General features: G+C 40.0%; 1 protein-coding gene across 1 annotated transcript in view; it reads right to left on the bottom strand.

Annotated features, from left to right (window-relative positions):
• Nucleotides 1–19,374, bottom strand: part of LOC126416333 (uncharacterized) — a 391,314-nt gene that overhangs the window by 159,305 nt on the left and 212,635 nt on the right. The window contains exons 5-6 of the mRNA XM_050084000.1: nucleotides 9,599–9,813; nucleotides 9,359–9,516 (exon numbers count right to left, since the gene is read on the bottom strand). Of these exons, the coding sequence (XP_049939957.1) occupies nucleotides 9,359–9,516; nucleotides 9,599–9,813 (373 nt within the window). The remainder of the gene's footprint in view (nucleotides 1–9,358; nucleotides 9,517–9,598; nucleotides 9,814–19,374) is intronic.

The raw sequence follows: 19,374 nt of genomic DNA, 5'->3' as shown, positions 1-19,374 counted from the left end.
CCACGGCCCAGCACGCCAACGCTGACACATTGTCACGACTGCTGATGGGCCCCGACCCGGTTTTCGATCGTGATGAACTACTCTGTTTCCACATTGATGAGGAAGAACGTCGTGCGGTCGAGGGTTTTCCACTTACAGGTTCGCAGGTCACGTTGGCTACTGCGCGGGACCCGGTCCTGCGTCAGGTGATCGGTTTTGTTCAATGGGGTTGGACGGACAGGACCAAGGGCCGGGCATTGGATCCCCTTCGCAACTACCATGCCTTGCGCCTTCGTCTGTCTGTTCATGATGGTGTTGTTCTTCTGGCCACGGATCGGGCATCTCCACGGGTCATGGTGCCAGCCTCTCTTCGCAAAGATGTTCTCAAACTGTTGCACGAAGGCCATTGGGGTATTTCTTGGACTGAGTCCCTGGCCCACAGGCATATTTATTGGCCCGGTATTGATTCGGACATCGCCCACATGGTTGCTGCATGTGGTCAGTGTACTCAACAACTGGCTGCACCTCGTACAATGCCCTCTCCGTGCCCTGATGCGGCGCAGCCATGGGAATGGGTGCACACTGACTTTGCCGGCCCCTTCCTCGGTACTTATTGGCTCCTGTTGATTGACGCCTTCTCGAAGTTTTCGTTTGTTGTTCGATGTCCGTCGCCCACCACTGCGGCGACGACGATGGCTTTGTCCAAAATCTTTGCGCTAGAAGGTCTTCCATCCACGATCGTCACGGACAATGGCCCTCAGTTCTCTTCACAGGCCTTCCATGATTTTTGTACTGGACACGGGATTCATTATGTTACAGCACCGCCCTTCCATCCACAATTGAATGGGGAGGTCGAGCGCCTTGTCCGCACTTTCAAAAGCCAGATCAAAAAATTCCTTAGTGATTTTTCCACAGATGACACTCTGCTGCAATTTCTGAGTTCTCATCGCTTCACGCCTCTGGGTGATCACAGCCCTGCTGAACTCTTGCATGGCCGCCAACCGTGCATTCTAATGCACCTGCTTCACCCTGTCAGGCCTAGTGGTGTGTGGCCTAGTGCGGGAAAATACTCGGTGGGCGCCGACGTGTGGGCATGAGGGTATGGATCTCGCCCTAAATGGATTCCAGAGGTGGTCAAGGCTCTTCGCAGCCGCCGGCTTTGTGAAATACATACGGACGACGGCATGGTTGTTCGCCATTACGACCAGATGCGCCCACGAGTGGTGGCCACGCCGGTGCCACCGCCCCTTCCTTCGCCTCCACCAGCCTGAGAAGCCATTCCTGTCACTGCTGCCCAATCTACCGTCCATGTTGATGCAGCCAACGTCGCTACCGCTTCCGCGTACGCCGGAACCGGCCCCAGTCACGACGCCGCCTTCTCCGGGACCCATCTCCCTGGAGCACACCCCCAATTCCACGACACCTATGGATGCTGCTCCGGACTTTTCACCCATCTCGTCCAGGAGGCACGTTCCACGCAGGAGTTTCCGTCCTGGACATTTTCGACCACACTCTCGTGTCTCTCCGCGGGATCTCCTCGGGGCCTCACAAGAAGCCATGGATGTCTCCGCACTGTCCATGTCTCCAAGGAAGTGAGTGTTTTTTTTTTTTTCAAGGGGGGAAAAGTGTTGTGACAGTGCCACGACATTTAACAGTGCCGCCACGACAGTACGCGCAAATGGCAATAGAGGCGCTCCGCAACTCGGCTGAGCGTGGGAGCTCCACCTAGCTATGAACGGCGCCGGCTGGATGTCACGGCACGGCAGTCGAAAAAGAGATACTGAGTTGTTATCATGTAACCAGTTATTGTTTCTAAGTGACTGTGTTTGAATATCCACGCAATTATTGGTGATTAAAGGTTATAACAGTGACTCTCCATCCAAGTCAGATAATCATAGCTGTAGGAAACCAGGTATTATCAGTGTAAGATCAAAAGAAATGCCTCCCTCAGGTGGGAGTACTAAAATCCTAATGGTTAACTGTCGAAGCATTCACAGCAAAGTGCCACAGTTTGAAGCACTCCTGCAAAGCAGAAACCCCAATAACTGGTATAATGGGACATGCCCTCTACCATGCACATCATGGTCATTTGTAGAGTATATATGTAGATGTAAATATTGCAGTAATTGAACAGCACCAGAAATTAAGCTCTGAATTTTACCTTCATTATTCAGCTTACATATTAGTTCACACTGGGAAAAGCACATCTTGAACATTTCATTTTTAATAGTGCTATGGCAAAATTTTAGTATACTTTCTGTTGCAGCTTCAAGAACTATATTTCTAATGTATACATGTAATATGAAACACCAATAACCCATCAAACACCAACTAAAATAGAGGACAGTTAATTAGATAAGGTTAATTAAAAAAGTTCACTATACCCACATTTTTAATTACACTGATAAACTAAAGTGATAGATTTCACCAATTTCATTATTTAACTGTACCCCTGTCTGGTGAGTTCAACAGTAAAGGTGACTGACAGTTATAAATAACTGTTACAAGTGGTTGGTACAAAAAAAATAACTATAACCACTATAACAGATACTTCAGAATAACCATTTCTTCCACAGTTTTAACAGTGCACACTTCACTTCAGACCGAAAATTTCATTCTGCAAACATCCCTCAGGCTGTGACTTCCAGGAGAACTAGACCCACAAGTTTTGCAGAAGAGCTTCTGTGAAGCTTGGATGGTAGGAGATGAGTTACTATTGGAAGTAAAGCTATGAGGATGGGTTGTAAATTGTGGTTTGGTAGTTCTAATCTGCCAGCAAGTTCCTGGCCCACCTCCAGTCTTTAGTTTGTCGTAAGACTCTCTTGGTCATGGACAACAATGCAAGTGAACTGTCTGTTTTTAAATCATGGGTACGATTGAAATACCTGGAGTTGCTATACAAAGGCACCTGCGGTCTAGAGGTAGCATCTCTGATTAGTAATCAAAACATCGTCGGTACCAGGTTCGATACCCCCCGCCCTCCCCCCTGCCTAAATTTCGATTAATAAACAATATTGCGAGCTGAAGACTTCCAGCATAAGAAGTCAGCCTCATTCTGCCAACGGCCTTGTCAAACAGGAAGGAGGAGCGGACAGAGGTTTAGGACACTCTTTTGTCTTGGAGTGTGAAAACGGCCTCTAAAGGCAGAAGAATCAGCAATGATCAATAGCATAAGGATGGAAAGGCAATAGAAACCACTGCATTAAAGACACATAATGTGTATACCCAGGACAAGCGGCCAGTAATTGAAAAAGTGTCGTGGTGGTCTCTCCATTGCCAAAAGATTTCAGAATAGTCCCCCATTCAGATCTCTGGAGGAAACTGCCAAGGAGAAAGTGAATACAAGAAAAAGATTCAATAATCTATGAAGAAATATGGTTTTATGAGTCAGGGCATGGAATGTCATACTCAGGAGCAAATATAGACTCAGACCAAAATTTAGTGGTGATGAGGAGTAGGCTGAAGTTTAAGATATTAGTCAGGAAGAATAAATGTACAAAGAACTGGGATATGTTAAGAAGTAAGGAATGGTGAGATATTCTTGAAGTTCTCTAAGATTATAGATACAGTAATAAGGAGTAGCCCAGTAGGCAGTACAAAAGAAGAGGAATGGACATCTCTAAAAAGGGCAGTCACAGAAGTTGGAAAGAAAAACATAGGTACAGAGAAGCTAACTGCTAAGAAACCATGGGTAACAGAAAAAATATTCAGTTGACTGATGAAAGAAGGAAGTACAACTATGTTCAGGGAAATTTAGGAATATAGAAATATAAGTTGCTAAGGAATGAAATAAATGGGAAGTGCAGGAATGCTAAGATAAAATGGCTACATAAAAACTGTGAAGAAATCGAAAAAGAAATGACTGACAGAAGGACTGACTCAGCAAACAGGAAAGCCAAAACAAAAGGAAAGGGTGGTAACATTAAGAGTGCAATATGAATTCCACTGTTAAACGCAGAGGAGAGAGAGCAGACAAGGGAAAGAGTACATTGAAGGCCTCTACGAAGGGGAAGATTTGTCTCATGTTGATTTAGAAGAGATGTAGTATCCAGTATTAGAATCAGAATTTAAAAGATCTTTGGAAGACTTAAAATCAAATAAGGCAGAAGGGGTAGATAACATTCCATCAGAATTTCTAAAATCTTTGGCAGAAGTGGCAACAAAATGACTATTCATGTTGGTGTAGAGAATGTATGAGTCTGGCAACATGCCATCTGACTTTCAGAAACATATCATCCATACAATTCCGAAGACTGCAAGAGCTGACAAGTGTGAGAATTATTGCACAATCAGCTTAACAGCTCATGCATCCAAGTTTCTGATGAGAATAATATGCAGAAGAATGGAAAAAAATTGAGGATGTGTTAGATGATGATCAGTTTGGCTTTAGGAAAGGTAAAGGCACCATAGAGGCATTTCTGATGTTGCAGTTGACAATGGAAGCAACACTAAAGATAAATCAAGACATATTCATAGGAAATGTCAACCTGGAAAAAGTGCTTGACAATGTTAAATGCTGCAAAATGTTCGAAATACTGAGAAAACAGGGGTAAGGTATAGTGACAGTCAGATAACATACAATATGTACAAGAGCCAAGAGGGAATAATAAGAGTATATGACTAAGAACGAGGTGCTCAGATTAAAAAGGGTGTAAGACATGGATGTAGTCTTTCACCCCTATTGTTCAATCTGTACATTGAAAAAGCAATGCTTGAAATTAAAAAAAGCCTCAGGAGTGGGATTAAAATTCAAGGTGAAAAGATATCAATGATATGATTCACTGATAACATTGCTATCATGAGTGAAATTGAAGAAGAATTACATGATCTGCTGAATGGAATGAACAGTCTAATGAGTACAGAATATGGATTGACAGTAGATTGAAGAAAGATGAAGGTAATGAGAACCAGCAGAAATTAGAACAGTGATAATAATGAAGTAAATTGTGGGGTCTTTTTAGATTTATCAAAGGCTTTTGACGTTATTGATCATAAACTACTGCTCGAAAAACTTAGTTGCTATGGACTCCGTGGTAATGCTCATGCATGGTTTAAGTCATATTTATCTGGCAGATCCCAGAAAGTAGAAATAGTTCATGATGGAAAGTCATACTTTTCTGGTTATAAGGAAGTTAGTTATGGGGTGCCCCAAGGATCGGTGTTGGGACCCCTGTTGTTCTTGATCTTTATAAATGACTTGCCAAACTATTTAACACAAGCTGATTGTGTACTTTTTGCTCATGATACAAGTCTCTTTATTAAATCTCAGAATGAGACTGACCTTAACAGCAAAATTGAAACAACGGCAGTTGAAGCAAGTAAATGGTACAGGGACAACAGTTTATTTGTGAATGAGGGGAAAACATTATGGATGAATTACAGACATGTTTCAAATAATATGAAGCCCAATATAACTGTGAAGCTAGGCCAACAGAATATACTACAAACGCCAAATACAAAATTCTTAGGAATTTGGTTAGATGAGCATCTAAAATGGGACAAGCATATAGATGTGCTCAATAAAAAGTTAAGTAAATGTTGCTATGTATTTAGAATGCTCAAAAATTGCTGCAGTGATCAAACAGTATTGTGTACATATTATGCATTTATGCATAGTCTTTTGCGATATGGTGTCATATTTTGGGGCAATTCAAGTCAGGCAAAACGCTCCTTTATTATTCAAAAACGAGCGATAAGAATCATAAAAGGAGCTGCACCTAGAGATCCATGTAGGGAAATTTTCAAGGAATATAAAATCATGACTCTTCCATCCATTTACATCTATGAAAGTATATGCTTCCTGAAGTCTCACCCCGTTTTCTTCTTTAAACAGTGAGTTCCATGACTATATAACAAGACAGAGTAATGAATTTCATAGAGAAGTGCATAAGAAAGCCCAATACAACAAGAGTGCAATATACCAGCCAAAAATTCTCTATAGTGCTCTTCCCTTAAAAATAAAAAGGATTCAGCAGCTGAGCAGTTTTAAAAGTGAACTCAAAAGAATGTTAATCAGTAATAGTTTTTACAGTGTTAGTGAGTATATGAATTCTTCAGAAAGATAGCATGCCTTCACCTGTCTTATAAGTTACTCATATACAAACTTGTGTTGTGGGGTAGACTCTCTTATGTACACACAAAAATTAATTAATCTGTCAATATAGAGTGTTATAATCATTGTTTCTTGTTGCTGTCCATTATACACAGAATATATGTAACTTATTTGTGTCCTATATTGTTACAAATTTATATCATGTAAGCTATAATTGTTTTGCCCATATATTTAATTCAGATTATTCACTGATAGTTTTTACATAATATGTTGTTATTCATATTTTTTCTGTATGTAACATATGATAAATCCCATATCATTGTACATGATAAAACGGGTGCTCAATAAACTAAACTAAACTAAACTGAGAAACTTAACATCAGGACTGATGGTCACAAAGTAGATGAAGTTAAGGAATTCTACTACCTGGGCAGCAAAATAACCAATGACAGATGGCCCAAGGAGGACATCAAATGTAGACTAGTAGAGGCAAAAGAGTCATTCCTGGCCAAAAGTATCAAACATAGGCCTTAATCTGATGAAGAAAATTCTGAGAACGTACATTTGGAGGACAACATTGCATGGTAGTGAAACATGGACTGTGGGAAAACTGATCAGAAGAGAAAGCATTTGAGATGTGGTGCTACAGACTAATGTTGAAAATTAGGTGGACTGATAAAGTAAGGACTGAGGAGGTCCTGTGCAAATTGGAGAGGAAGGAAATATGTAGAAAACACTGTCAAGGTAAAGAGACAGGATGATAGGACATTTGTTAAGACATCGGGGAATAACTTCCATGGTACTAGAGGGAGCTGTAGAGGGCACAAACTGTAGAGGAAGACAGACTGGAATACATCCAGCAAATAATTGAGAACGTAGGTTGCAAGGGCTACTCTGAGGTGAAGTGATTGGCACAGGAGAGGAATTTGTTGCGGCCGCATCAAACCGGTCAGAAGACTGATGACTCAACAAAAATTGAGGCATTTTTGTTTCAGGAAAATTATTTAAAAGTCAGTGTTTCACAGTCTCTTTAACAGGATCAGAACTGGAAATTTTTTATGGCTGCTTACAAGGCACAATTCACCTTGCAAAATATTAAAAGTACTCCATAAATCCCTCCCTCCCCGGTCTCCCCCCCTTCCCGTGTATGGGTGCTTTTGGTCTCCACTTCAGAGTGCTGAATTTTTTCATCATCTGCCATGATAACAGATGTTTCCTGACATGTGCTGATTTATAGGCCTGATAAAATTTTATCATAGACACCTGCGTAATGCAGCTGTGACCCATGCAACTCTTACACATGCATTGGCAGGCAAGCATACCTCAAACAAAGAGACTATTAACTGATCCCAGAGATGCAACAAGCATTTGGCAAAATTAAAGATGCCTTGGCCAGGCTGCAATCCTGGCATTGCCCAACTCACAATCACTTCAAATGTGAGTGATTTTGTGATTGGTGCCTTTCTCCAACAGCCAACAGTGGCATGCAACAACCTATGTGTTTCTTTTCCAAAAAGTTGACTGAGTCACAACATGAATAGTCAGCTTATGACAGAGAAATATTGGTAATGTATGAAGCAATGCAATACTTTAAAGATGACACTGATGGCAGACCTTTGACAGTTTATACAGATCATTGTCTCCAAGCAGATTCTATCAAAAACCTTACAAAATGCTGTTGTCCTTGACATGTCTGCTATTTTAACTCCATTGTACAATTCACAATGGGGGTCCTAATTTTACACAGAGCACAGTTTAACCATTGCTAACACTTGGTATAAGAATGAGAGAAGAAGTTTGTTTATGTGGAAGGGACTTGGAGACACCAGAAGGATTCAGCTAGATTACATAATTGTAAGACTGAGATTTTGAAACCAGATTTTAAACTAAAACTATTTCCATGGCTCGATGTGGACTCTGGCCATAATTTATTGGTTACAAACTGCAGATTAAAACTGAAGAAATTCCAGAAAGGAGACAGTGATAAGCGTCAAAGTATTCCTTCTTCTACTGCCTGATATTTCTTTTCCAACTATTAAATTTCAGTCCACCATAACAATTAAATTTTTGTCTTCAATAACAATCTCAATAATTTCTTTTATCTATGATGCATGTGTTATTATATTGTTTCCTGTTATGCATTTTAGAGGAACAATATCGACTATTCTGTATTTAATTGTATGCTGTAACAATTTTGGTTGTAAGTGGATCTATCACACCAGTTACGTTCTGCTTTCCATACATGTAAGTTTAATTAGTTACATATACTGAAGGGAATTCTCAAACAGATTAAAATATGCTCAAGTGTTGAAATTCTGGTAAAATTGACTAAGAGACCAATTTTCTGCATTAGATTTCTTATTTTAATTGCTCAGAGACTTGCACAGCCAGTTCTGAATCATCCCAGTACATCCTCAGGTGTGTGTTGCATAAAATTTTTTTATCCATAACTTTATAAGAACTGTACTTCTGACTTATTTAGTTCAGAATTTCAGAATTCTTACCACTAAAAAACAAAATCATAACATGGAAATTAATAACAAAAGACATGAGCTACTATCATAAAATGTCTTACAAGGTCGAATGTCACACTTTTATTTTAGGGACATCTGGTGCTCTCTAAATGTAAGTTATTATTGAAAATTGGCTTTATTAAGTTTAACTTTCATTGGTGGTTGCATCAGTAGTGCTTCTCATCGCACCTTGGAACACACATTAAGCCATTTAGATAACGTGAGATGTTAGACGTTGTAAGTAACTTTGTGATAATAGCTCATGCCTTTTGTATTAATTTACATGCCATGATTTTAATTTTTGGTATTAAGTATTCTGAAATTTGTAAGTTAAAAGTATGATTCTCTTAAAGTTGTGTATAAAATTTTTTTGTCCTAGATGTACCTGCATGGTACAAAACTGGTTGTGTCGGTCTCTGAGCAACTACAGTGAAACAGCTAATATAGAAAACTGGACTCTCAATCAGTTTTACAAGCAGTTCAACAGATCAGCATATCTCTTGGAGTGTTCCTTTCAGTATGTATAATTATTTTAGCTGTGGGTACCTCACTTATAAGATTGTTTGCTTTACCTATTTACTTCTCGATTTCTGACATTCCAAACAGACAAATGTAGCTTTGTTTCTTTTACTACTTGCGATTTTCAGTTCTGCACATTATCTCACAAATTATAATGTTTCAGATAGAAAATACACAGTTATTTTACAATATCTATAAGTCATTCTTTTATTGAAATTAAACTTCAATTTTATATTGGAAAATTAATAATGAAATAAAGATTCAAATAAAAATATTGTTGTGATTACATACTCACTCTTGGACTAAAACAGCTTCCGCTTTGTTACTACAGTCTTTTTTCAGTGCTTCATTTGTATAGTTTGTCTGAACACAACCATAAGCTACGCTGACATTGTTATTATTGTACAGATAATAGCAGCTTGTAAAAAGGTAATGAAGAATAACTTCTTGGTACTGAAATGAAAATAAGATGTATTTAATCAGTCATTTTAAAATATTACATTGTTTAAAATAAAATAACTGTGTATTTACTTACACTGCACTCTGATGACACGTTCTCACTGGGCATTTCACAGTTATATATTGAGTGCACATAGAGATTAGCTTCAACATCAGTATCTTCAGGATCAGTATTTTCATAAGTATACAAGGTTAGTTGTCTTTCAAAACTTCCTGGCAAGAGTACTTTTACACTACCTGTGTTAAAGTCAGTTAGGGTGAAGTTGCTAGTACCAATTTCTGTACCATTATCTGCACACAAATAAATAAGAAAATAAGATAATCACATTTATGAAACTAGCATGTAATTATTCTCAAATGTAGTTTACTTTTAGTAGGAACAAATGCAGTAAGGGGTATGCAGTTTTACTTCAGTTGTCTTACTGCTTTTGAATGGGAGAGAAACAGCACAAATAGAAGTATGGTATGTCTTGTTACAAATTAAAGAAAACATAATGCTTTTGTAATAAGCTCTTTTATTGACTGAGACTCAAATACCATATGATGTGAAAATATACAATATACACAACAGCTCACACATCAATATTGTAAATCCAAGAAACAGTTATTGATATCTAAAATGTTACAGGTACAGCCATTATAGTGTGTGCCAAAGAGAAAGTGTTAAGCATGCATAGCACATATTACATTGCATGCTCTCTATCTTGACATTTGCATTCCCCAGTTATAAATCAGTAGAAGTCAGAAGACTGTACCATGTTATATGGTTGATTATTTTTGGTCACATCTGAAGTACTTGGGTGGTATTCCAAAGACATTCACTGTGGTGTTTGGGATATTATCACTGTCTTAAGACTCAACCAAGGAGAGATGACAGCCAGTATAGGTTGGAGAGCGGTCTGTGGTCAGAGACGGTGAGTCCTACTGTGTGTGCAACAAGAAAAGAAATGTGGAGTGGACCTGCAGGCATGGTGGTCAAAACAATGTTTGGACTCCATGCTGATGTTGACAGAGGGTCTGTGTTGTGCCAAGGAAGGCACAAGGATTGAGTATCACCATGGTGGATGAATAAGAGGGGAAGTGGTTGTCAACTGTGGTGGACAAATGTTCAGTAGGTCAGTGACCATTCCAACTGAGGGTTCCACCAAAAGAAGTGGTCATCTTGAAGCGCATGGTAGAACTGTGTTATGAAAGCATCTTTGTAAGAAGTATGACAGAATACTGAGAATGCCACTGCGAAAACAACTTTTCGAAAAAGGTGTTTCAAGGAACCAGTGCATTCATTTTCATAACTTTCAATCCAATGACACTTTGAGGTACAGTGAGCTGATTTGAACCTTCTGATGTATCACTAAAGGTAACATGTTAACAATGTGGCCAGACAGAAGTGGCATGAGTGATTTGGAAAGCTGACCCATCAATGGGGTGAATTAATGCTACGCAATTTTTTGTTTGTCCCAGGTACAATACGATAAAAGTTGTGGGACATGTGACAGGAAAATGCAAAAAGCTATGTATATAGTTGTAAATGTGATCACTATGAATGAGTCTTTCAACAGTGAAATTTTCTAAAGTTAAATTACTGACCTGTTTTGCAAAGATTGGCTGTAGCCACAGAAGCAGTCAAGGTGGAGTTGTATATTTGTATGTAGGATAAAAAGTGTAAAAATTTTCAGAACAACTGATGTGTGTTTTTAATGAAAGCTATCTTATTTAATTAATTTTGCAGAAATTATGATCCTTAAGTTTAAAATTTTTAATAGTTTAAAACTTCTGTAATTTCAAAAGGCTGGAGATGTTGAGTATTGAAGGTGGTAATTGACGTTATGAGTAAGGGCTTTTATGTTAATGTTTTTTAACTGATAGTGAAAGGTTCCGTATTTTTATCTGCAGTAAATTTTGAAGGTCTTGAGCTTAAATTAATATTTGATGGTCACAGAAGACAAATATTGGACATATAATTTAACAGAATACATGCAACATAATCCATGGTACCAATATGTTCCAGAAAGCCATATGTGGAAAAGTGATTTTTCAGGTGGTCATATCTTATGTCCTATTGATCACAGGGACAAAAGGTCATGTGTTTCAGATAGCCCTTGGCCTACAGACCATTTGTATAGCTATCAGGAGAACAGGCATACAGTAGGTTCCTACAGTATAGGGTAAAAACTGGAACATTACACACTTTATTACTTTATTATTACTTAATTACTATATCTTCGTCATTTACCAGCCATGGCTGGACAGACTGCATCACAAATACAATGTTTATCAATTAACATTTATACAACACCATATACAAAATTTATATTACAAATAAAAGAAAATATTTATGCAGTGCACAAAAACACATAGAACATAGAGAAAATGAAATATAACTAAAAAGGAAAGTAAAACTTCATAGCAGCAAATGAAAATACCATAAAGCAAAACGTTTACAAAACCATGTAGATCACACACATAAAGTTTCGTTTTGGCAAAATATGTACTTTAAGTAAAACACAAAATTAAACGTGCAGTTAACTGAGAACATAAAAAGAAGATTAAATTTAGGCAAAATTATATATAAAACATAACAATATTTATTATTTTGTCCATTCACTAGAACCACTGTTGAAAAACTCTTCCAAGGAATATAGTGGATGTTGTTTCAAGTCCTGAGCAATTTTTTTCCGAAATAATTCAGGTGGCAGGGATTTCACTTCTGGAGGCAGTTGATTGTACATTTTTAGGGCAACTGTTGGAAAGCTGTGTTGTGTACTTGATAGGTGACACCTTGGCACTTCAATGTTCCTCTTACAGCGAGTGTCATGATTATGTATTTCTTGTCTTATGCTAAAATTCCTTTGATTTTCTTTTACATAAATGAGGCAGAAAAACACATACTGGCTAAAAACAGTCATTATGCCTAGCCTGGTGAAAATAGGCTTACAGTGGTCCAGTCTTTTGCTAGAGGGTATGATCCTGATGGCTTTTTTTGTAATAGCAACAGATCTTTGCAGCCTGAGGAGTGTCCCCACAACAACAGTCCATAGCTAATGTGGCTGTGGAAGAGTGCATGGTAGACTATTGTGAGAAACTGGTCAGTTATTACCCTCTTCAGCTTCCTCAGGAGGTATATCACGCGAGAAAGTTTGGTGCATACATACGCAGTGTGCTTATTCATGGAGAGTTTGCTGTCAATCTTGAAGCCCAGTAGTCTGACAGTCTGCATGTTTTCTTGGTCTTCAATGTTGGTTAGACTGCATATCAAATGTTGGGTTTTTTCTTCTTTGATCTTCATTTTGTTTATGATGAATCATTTTTTTTATTTCTTCAAACATCAAATTTGATGCACCAAGAGCTTCTGCGGCTGTATGTCCTTTGGCAATAAGGGTAGTGTCATCTGCAAACTGCAACATTTGACTATTACAGCTCATATCATTGACATAGGGATGAGGAATAGGAGAAGTCCTAAGACTGATCCTTGGGGCACTCCATGTTCCAGTTTTTGTTCAAGGGAAGTTGCTCCGTGCACTGATACTACCTGCTTTCGATTTCCCAAATAAGATTGGAGTGTTGACAGAACACCACCTCCAACACCATAGCATCTTAACTTGGCTATTAGTGTTGTGTGTGAGATGCAGTCAAAGGCTTTGCTGAGGTCACAGAGTGTCAGTGTCACACTCTCTCTCTCTTCAAAACTCTGTCAAATCGTTTTTAATAAGTCCAGGGTGGCTGTCACTGTTGATCTCCCTTTGCGGAATCTGTGCTGTGTGTTTTGGAATAAGTTGTTTTCCTCAAAGTAATTCAGTACCTGGCAGTGCATCACAGACTCAGTAACTTTGGCTAGTACTGGTACCACTGAGATTGGTCTGAAGCTGGACAACTCGCATGGATCCCCCTTCTTATATATTGGTACTGTGTGCACCAGTTTAAGGATGTCTGGGAAGACACCAGAAGATAGACATTTGTTTATTGCTATGGCTAGTGGCTGAGCTAATTCTGCAATAATTTTCTTTAGCAGTGTGCAGGACATGCCATAGATGTCTACACTTTCTGAGTGTTTGTAGGAATTCACAATTTTTAACATGTCTTCAGGGTGTACTTGCTTCCAGTTTTGAATACTGTAACTGTCTGCATTTCTTATGTTTGCAGTCGGATCTAGGTCAGTGTGTGGAATTTCATTCACTGTCTTTTCCACTATTCTGACAAAATATTCATTGAAGTCATCAGGGCTACATGAATTTAAGCAGGAGCTAGTATTCTTTCTGTTATCATTTACAAGATTCCAGGCAGCTTTACAAGGATTTTGGGCCTTTTTAATGTATGTATCATTATATTTCTTTTTTGCTTCCTCTACTGCCTTCCTATAAGCTTTTTTGGCTTTTATGTAGTTGTGGTGATGTAATTCTTTAGCTGGAATGTCTAAAGCTGATTTCATTTGGTCCTGGCACATTGTTACAATACACTTCAATTTATTGAGCTTGGGTGTGTACCATTGTTTCACATTGATAACTTTCTGCCTGCCTTGTGATTTGTCCACAGGATTCTTCACTGCCTGCCTTGTGATTTGTCCACAGGATTCTTCACTGGTCTTACTTCCTCCAGCCCAGACAAATTAAGCAAATTGGGTGGTTCTTTTGCATTAGGTGTGGTCTAGGGTGGACCTTAGATGGCTTACAAAAGCACCATTTGCTCATGGGTGGTTGCTGAGAAAGCCCTATAAAACCATGATTTTTTTCAGGACCAAAAGCACCAATAGTGGGGATGGCCACTTCCATAATTTCAGTTCATTGCAAATTGTCAACATTTGTACCACACATTCTTAAGATGGAGTCTGTTATCAAGGTCCAGAGGTTCCAAGTTGCCATACTAATGCAAATAATATCTAGTCTGAGGCATAAATGTAGTTTAAACTGACGTAGTGAACACATGGCAAGGGTTGTGGGGCCATTGCAAAGACTCTGAGGTCACCAAATGATGCTTTTAGTCATGGTTTTTCACCAATAAAACTCCATGTCATGCTGTCCTTGTATAATGGGCACTTCACACAGCTGTCTTGACTTGGAAATTATTCAGTGGTGCCACCTGATGGCATACGTACCATCCAAAAAAATTATTTTTTCATACAAAATTCTTTGTACTTGCAAACCACTGCCACATTTGTTGGTACACCTAAAAATGTTGTGCATTATTATGTAAAGTATGGTAGTGTAAAGTGAAACTGTGTTGGATGGGGGATGATTTTGTGTTGACCTTACATTATGTATAATTATTTGTTATTTATATGCCTCAAAGAAAGTAAATGTATCAAAGTAGGCCTACATGAATAAACTGTCAGAACTTTACTGAGCTATAGAATTCATTTTATGTAAACAGCACACACTTCTCTAACAGGGAAAAGTCGGCCTTGGTGGCCGAGCGGTTCTAGGCCCTACAGTCTGGAACCCCACGACCGCTACGGTCGCAGGTTCGAATCCTGCCTCGGGCATGGATGTGTGTGATGTCCTTAGGTTAGTTAGGTTTAAGTAGTTCTAAGTTCTAGGGGACTGATGACCTCAGAAGTTAAGTCCCATAGTGCTCAGAGCCATTTGAACCATTTTCTAACAGGGAAAAGGAGGTAACCAGATGAAAAACATCCCTGTCAGAGCACAAAAAGGCAAATATGCTCCTCTTTCACAGACAGAGAGGAAAGTGGGGAACCAGCTGCCTCAACTATTCTGCTTTCCTCATCAAAAATTTTGGCATGCAAACATATTTGCACTTTTTTGTGCTGAATGAGAGTAACAAGGAGACAGTGATGGTGGAAGAGAGAAAGAGGCAATGAAAGAGAAAGAGCGAGATTGATGAAGACAATAGCAGTGGAAGCTAAAGAGGGAGGAGATGCAGTGGCAGTAAAAGAGATAGAGTAGTAGCAATGGGAGCAAAAGAGAGAGGAGGCAGTGGGAATGAAAAAGAGAGATGAGTGTGCCTAGACATCCTCTCCCCAGGCCTGTGAACTTTAACATGAAATAATTTGCCTACTTTCCGCCATCCTCTACACCCACAGGTTAAAGTTTAAACAGCAGACTGTAAGTGAGAAAGAAAGAGACAGAGCAATGGGAGAGAAAAATAATGGGATGAAGACAATGGCAGTGGGGCAGAGAGACAATGAAAGTGGCACAGAAAGAGACAGCAGTAAAGGAGGGTAAAAGAAAGCGATGAAGACAGTGATAGTGAAACAGACTGAACGAGGAAATTGCCAATAAGAGAAAAAAGTAGACAGTGGTAGAGAGAGACATATGTAGACAGTGGCAGTGAGAGGGAGATGCTGAGTATGAAGGCTTCACTACAAAGAGAGTCCACCTGCTTAGCTGAGTGGTAACGTGCTTGCCTCCCATGAAGTGGGCCCAGGTTCAATTGCCGGGTGGGTTGGAGATTTTCTCCGCTTGTGTACTGGGTTTTGTGTTGTACTCATCATCCTTTCATCCCCATCACCAGTACTGAAGCTGCCCAATGTTGCGCCGACTGAAATAAGACTCTCACTCGGCAGCCGAACTCCCCCAGATGGGGTCTCCAGGCCAGCAATGCCATATGCTCATTTCATTTCACTACAAAGAGAGGCTGTGTAAAAGGATTTAGAATGTTCTGTGTTAAAAGAGTGTGAATATGTTTACATGCTAAAGTAATTCTGAGTTCTAGGGGACTGATGACCACAGCAGTTAAGTCCCATAGAGCTCAGAGCCATTTTACTGAGTGTTAATATAGTGTTAAAGTTTCTTTTTGACTTTCAGTATACACTAGTTTGCTCCACTCCCCACAAACCATGGCTCTACACTACCAAAGACTTTCAGTCACTAGTAGTTTGTGTCTGGCCACTGTTAACCTTAGAGATCAAACAGTACTATGTTTTTTAGTGCAGTAATAATCACTGTTAAGAGCTGTGTTTATTTTTCCATACTATATTCAGTTTTTTTGTGCTAAATCAGAGTTCAAGGAATTCATGGCCCATCATGGGAAATAAATTTGACCAGACCTTCAAAAAGGAAGCAAGTGGCATGCTTTCACAGATTCTCAGTACAAAGCACAAAGTGTTGTAAGCAAACTTAGCAAATGCATGACAGAAGCAGGCTTTAGTTCCATTGAACCATTGCAGTCTATGTGTGTGGCAGGTTAATTATAGGCTATCCAACTACATTACCAATAAAACTATTCAGTTGTTGCTGCAGTTGGGACTGGCTAATGAGGTAAAACCAAAATCCGTAAAACTGCTTGGAATACACATTGATTCCAAACTTAACTGGCAACCCCATATCAATCAGGTCTGGAAAAGTTATGGAGGGTGTCCTATCTCATCTGGAAACTGTCTGATATAGTGAGTAACAAATATCTCAGAACTGCTTACTTTGGACTTTTTCAGTCTCATATATCTTATGGGCTGTTACTATAGGGCCACTCATGTCATGTCGGTGATGTACTACTGATGCAGAAAAAGGTGCTATGAATAACGTGCAAGGTTGGTCCAAGGGAACATTGCAATCCCTTATTCATCAAAATGAAAATAATGACAGTAATAAATTTTTATATTTATGCATCACTGATATGTGCTAAAAAGAACAGAACAGAATTTAACACCAGAAAGACCATACACTTACATGACACCAGAGACAAAGAGGGTATTGACATTCCTAGACATAGGCTGACAAAAACAGGCTACTCTCACAAAGTGAACTGTTTGAAATTATTTAACAAATTACCACATACTGCACTCAAGACACCTTTCAATAATTTTAAAAGTAAACTGCACAAATGGTTAATAGACAATCCACACTACAGTCTCACAGAATTCATGGATACTTGTAACATAGAAATTGAATTTCGAGTCTATGATTCCAATACTGTTTATTGATTAATGTAGCATAAATAATTTGTACTTGTAATGTAAACACTCATAAATGTAGTAACTTCTTATGTATCTTGACATAATAGTAATGCCTATTTCACTGCATGTGCTTCCTGCCGCCGTTGGATAAGCAGCTGCCAGCAGCAAGTCGTATACTCCTAGCTCACTTATTTGTTACATGGTTTAAATCTTAATTTCTTTGCGTGTTTTTGGTACTTGCATTGTTTAATTCATAAATTTCGGGCGTATTATAGTATTTGAGAGTTGTAGCATCGTGTTTTAGTACCTGAATAGTGTTAATTCGCGTAGTCGTCTGTCTTTTGTTTTTGTTTCGAACGGCCAGTGTCCGTTGGTCACAGCCAGTGTGCTCCCTGCTGCCATTGGATAAGCAGCTGCCAGCAGAAAGTCGTATACTTCCAGCTCACTTATTTGTTACATAGCTTAATTCTTAATTTCTTTGCGTGTTTTTGGTACTTGCAGTGTTTAATTCATAAATTTCGGGCGTGTTATAGTATTTGAGAGCTGTAGCATCGCGTTTTAGTACCTGAATAGTGTAAAATCGCAGTGTGTCAGCAGTGCGCAAGTAGCAGCATTAATGCATTTCCTAGGCAATCTTGTATTTTAATAACCATTTAAATTTTGTGTCGATTTGTTTGTGCTCTCTGTAGATTAGTTCAGACGTTCTTTGCACAACAGTTTTTAGCATGGATAGGAACTGCAACTGCTGTGTTCGGATGCAGGCTGAGTTGGCATCCCTTCGCTCCCAGCTTCAGGCAGTGTTGACTTCGGTCACACAGCTTGAGGCTGTTGCCAATGGGCATCATTGTGGGGGTCCGGATGGGAATTTGTCGGGGACGGCCAGCTCGTCCCACGCATCCCCGATCGGACTACGACTGTGGCTGCCCGGGATACTGCACACATTGAGGCTGATCCCTCACCTGTGGTAGAGTGGGAGGTCGTCTCAAGGTGTGGCAGGGGGCGAAAGACATTCCGGAGGGCTGAACGGAAGGCCTCTCCAGTTTGTTTGATGAACCGGTTTCAGGCTCTGTCTCAGGGTGATACTGATCTTTGGCCGGACATGGCTGCTTGTCATGTTCCAGAGGTTGCCCCCCAGTCTGCAAGATCCGGGCGGTCGCAGAGGGCGGGCTTACTGGTAGGTGGGAGCTCCAACATCAGGTGCGTAATGGGGCCCCTTAGGGATATGGCAGCAAGAGAGGGGAAGAAAACCGATGTGCACTCTGTGTGGATACCGGGGGGAGTCATTCCAGATGTGGAAAGGGTTCTTTCGGATGCCATGAAGGGTACAGGGTGCACCCATCTGCAGGTGGTCGCTCATGCCGGCACCAATGATGTGTGTCACTATGGATTGGAGGAAATCCTCTCTGGCTTCCGGTGGCTGTCTGATTTGGTGAAGACTGCCAGTCTAACTAGCTAGATGAAAGCAGAGCTCACCATCTGCAGCATCATCGACAGGACTGACTGCGGACCTTTGGTACAGAGCCGAGTGGAGGGCCTGAATCAGAGGCTGAGACAGTTCTGCGACCGTGTGGGCTGCAGATTCCTCGACTTGCGCCATAGGGTGGTGGGGTTTCAGGTTCCGCTGGATAGGTCAGGAGTCCACTACACACAGCAAGTGGCTACACAGGTAGCAGGTGTTGTGTGGCATGGACTGGGCGGTTTTTTTTAGGTTAGATGGCCTTGGGCAAGTACAGAAACGGCAACAGCCTCAAAGGGTGCAGGGCAAAGTCAGGACATGCGGGGACCAAGCAGCAATCGGTATTGTAATTGTAAACTATCGAAGCTGCATTGGTAAAGTACAGGAACTTCAAGCGCTGATAGAAAGCATCGAAGCTGAAATCGTTATAGGTACAGAAAGCTGGCTGAAGCCAGAGGTAAATTCTGCCAAAATTTTTACAAAGCACAGATGGTGTTTAGAAAGGATAGATCGCATGCAACCGGTGGTAGTGTGTTTGTCGCTGTTAGTA

Source organism: Schistocerca serialis, chromosome 8 (assembly GCF_023864345.2).
Source record: "Schistocerca serialis cubense isolate TAMUIC-IGC-003099 chromosome 8, iqSchSeri2.2, whole genome shotgun sequence".
NCBI lineage: Eukaryota > Metazoa > Arthropoda > Insecta > Orthoptera > Acrididae > Schistocerca > Schistocerca serialis.
This window is presented reverse-complemented; position numbering and strand designations above follow the sequence as displayed.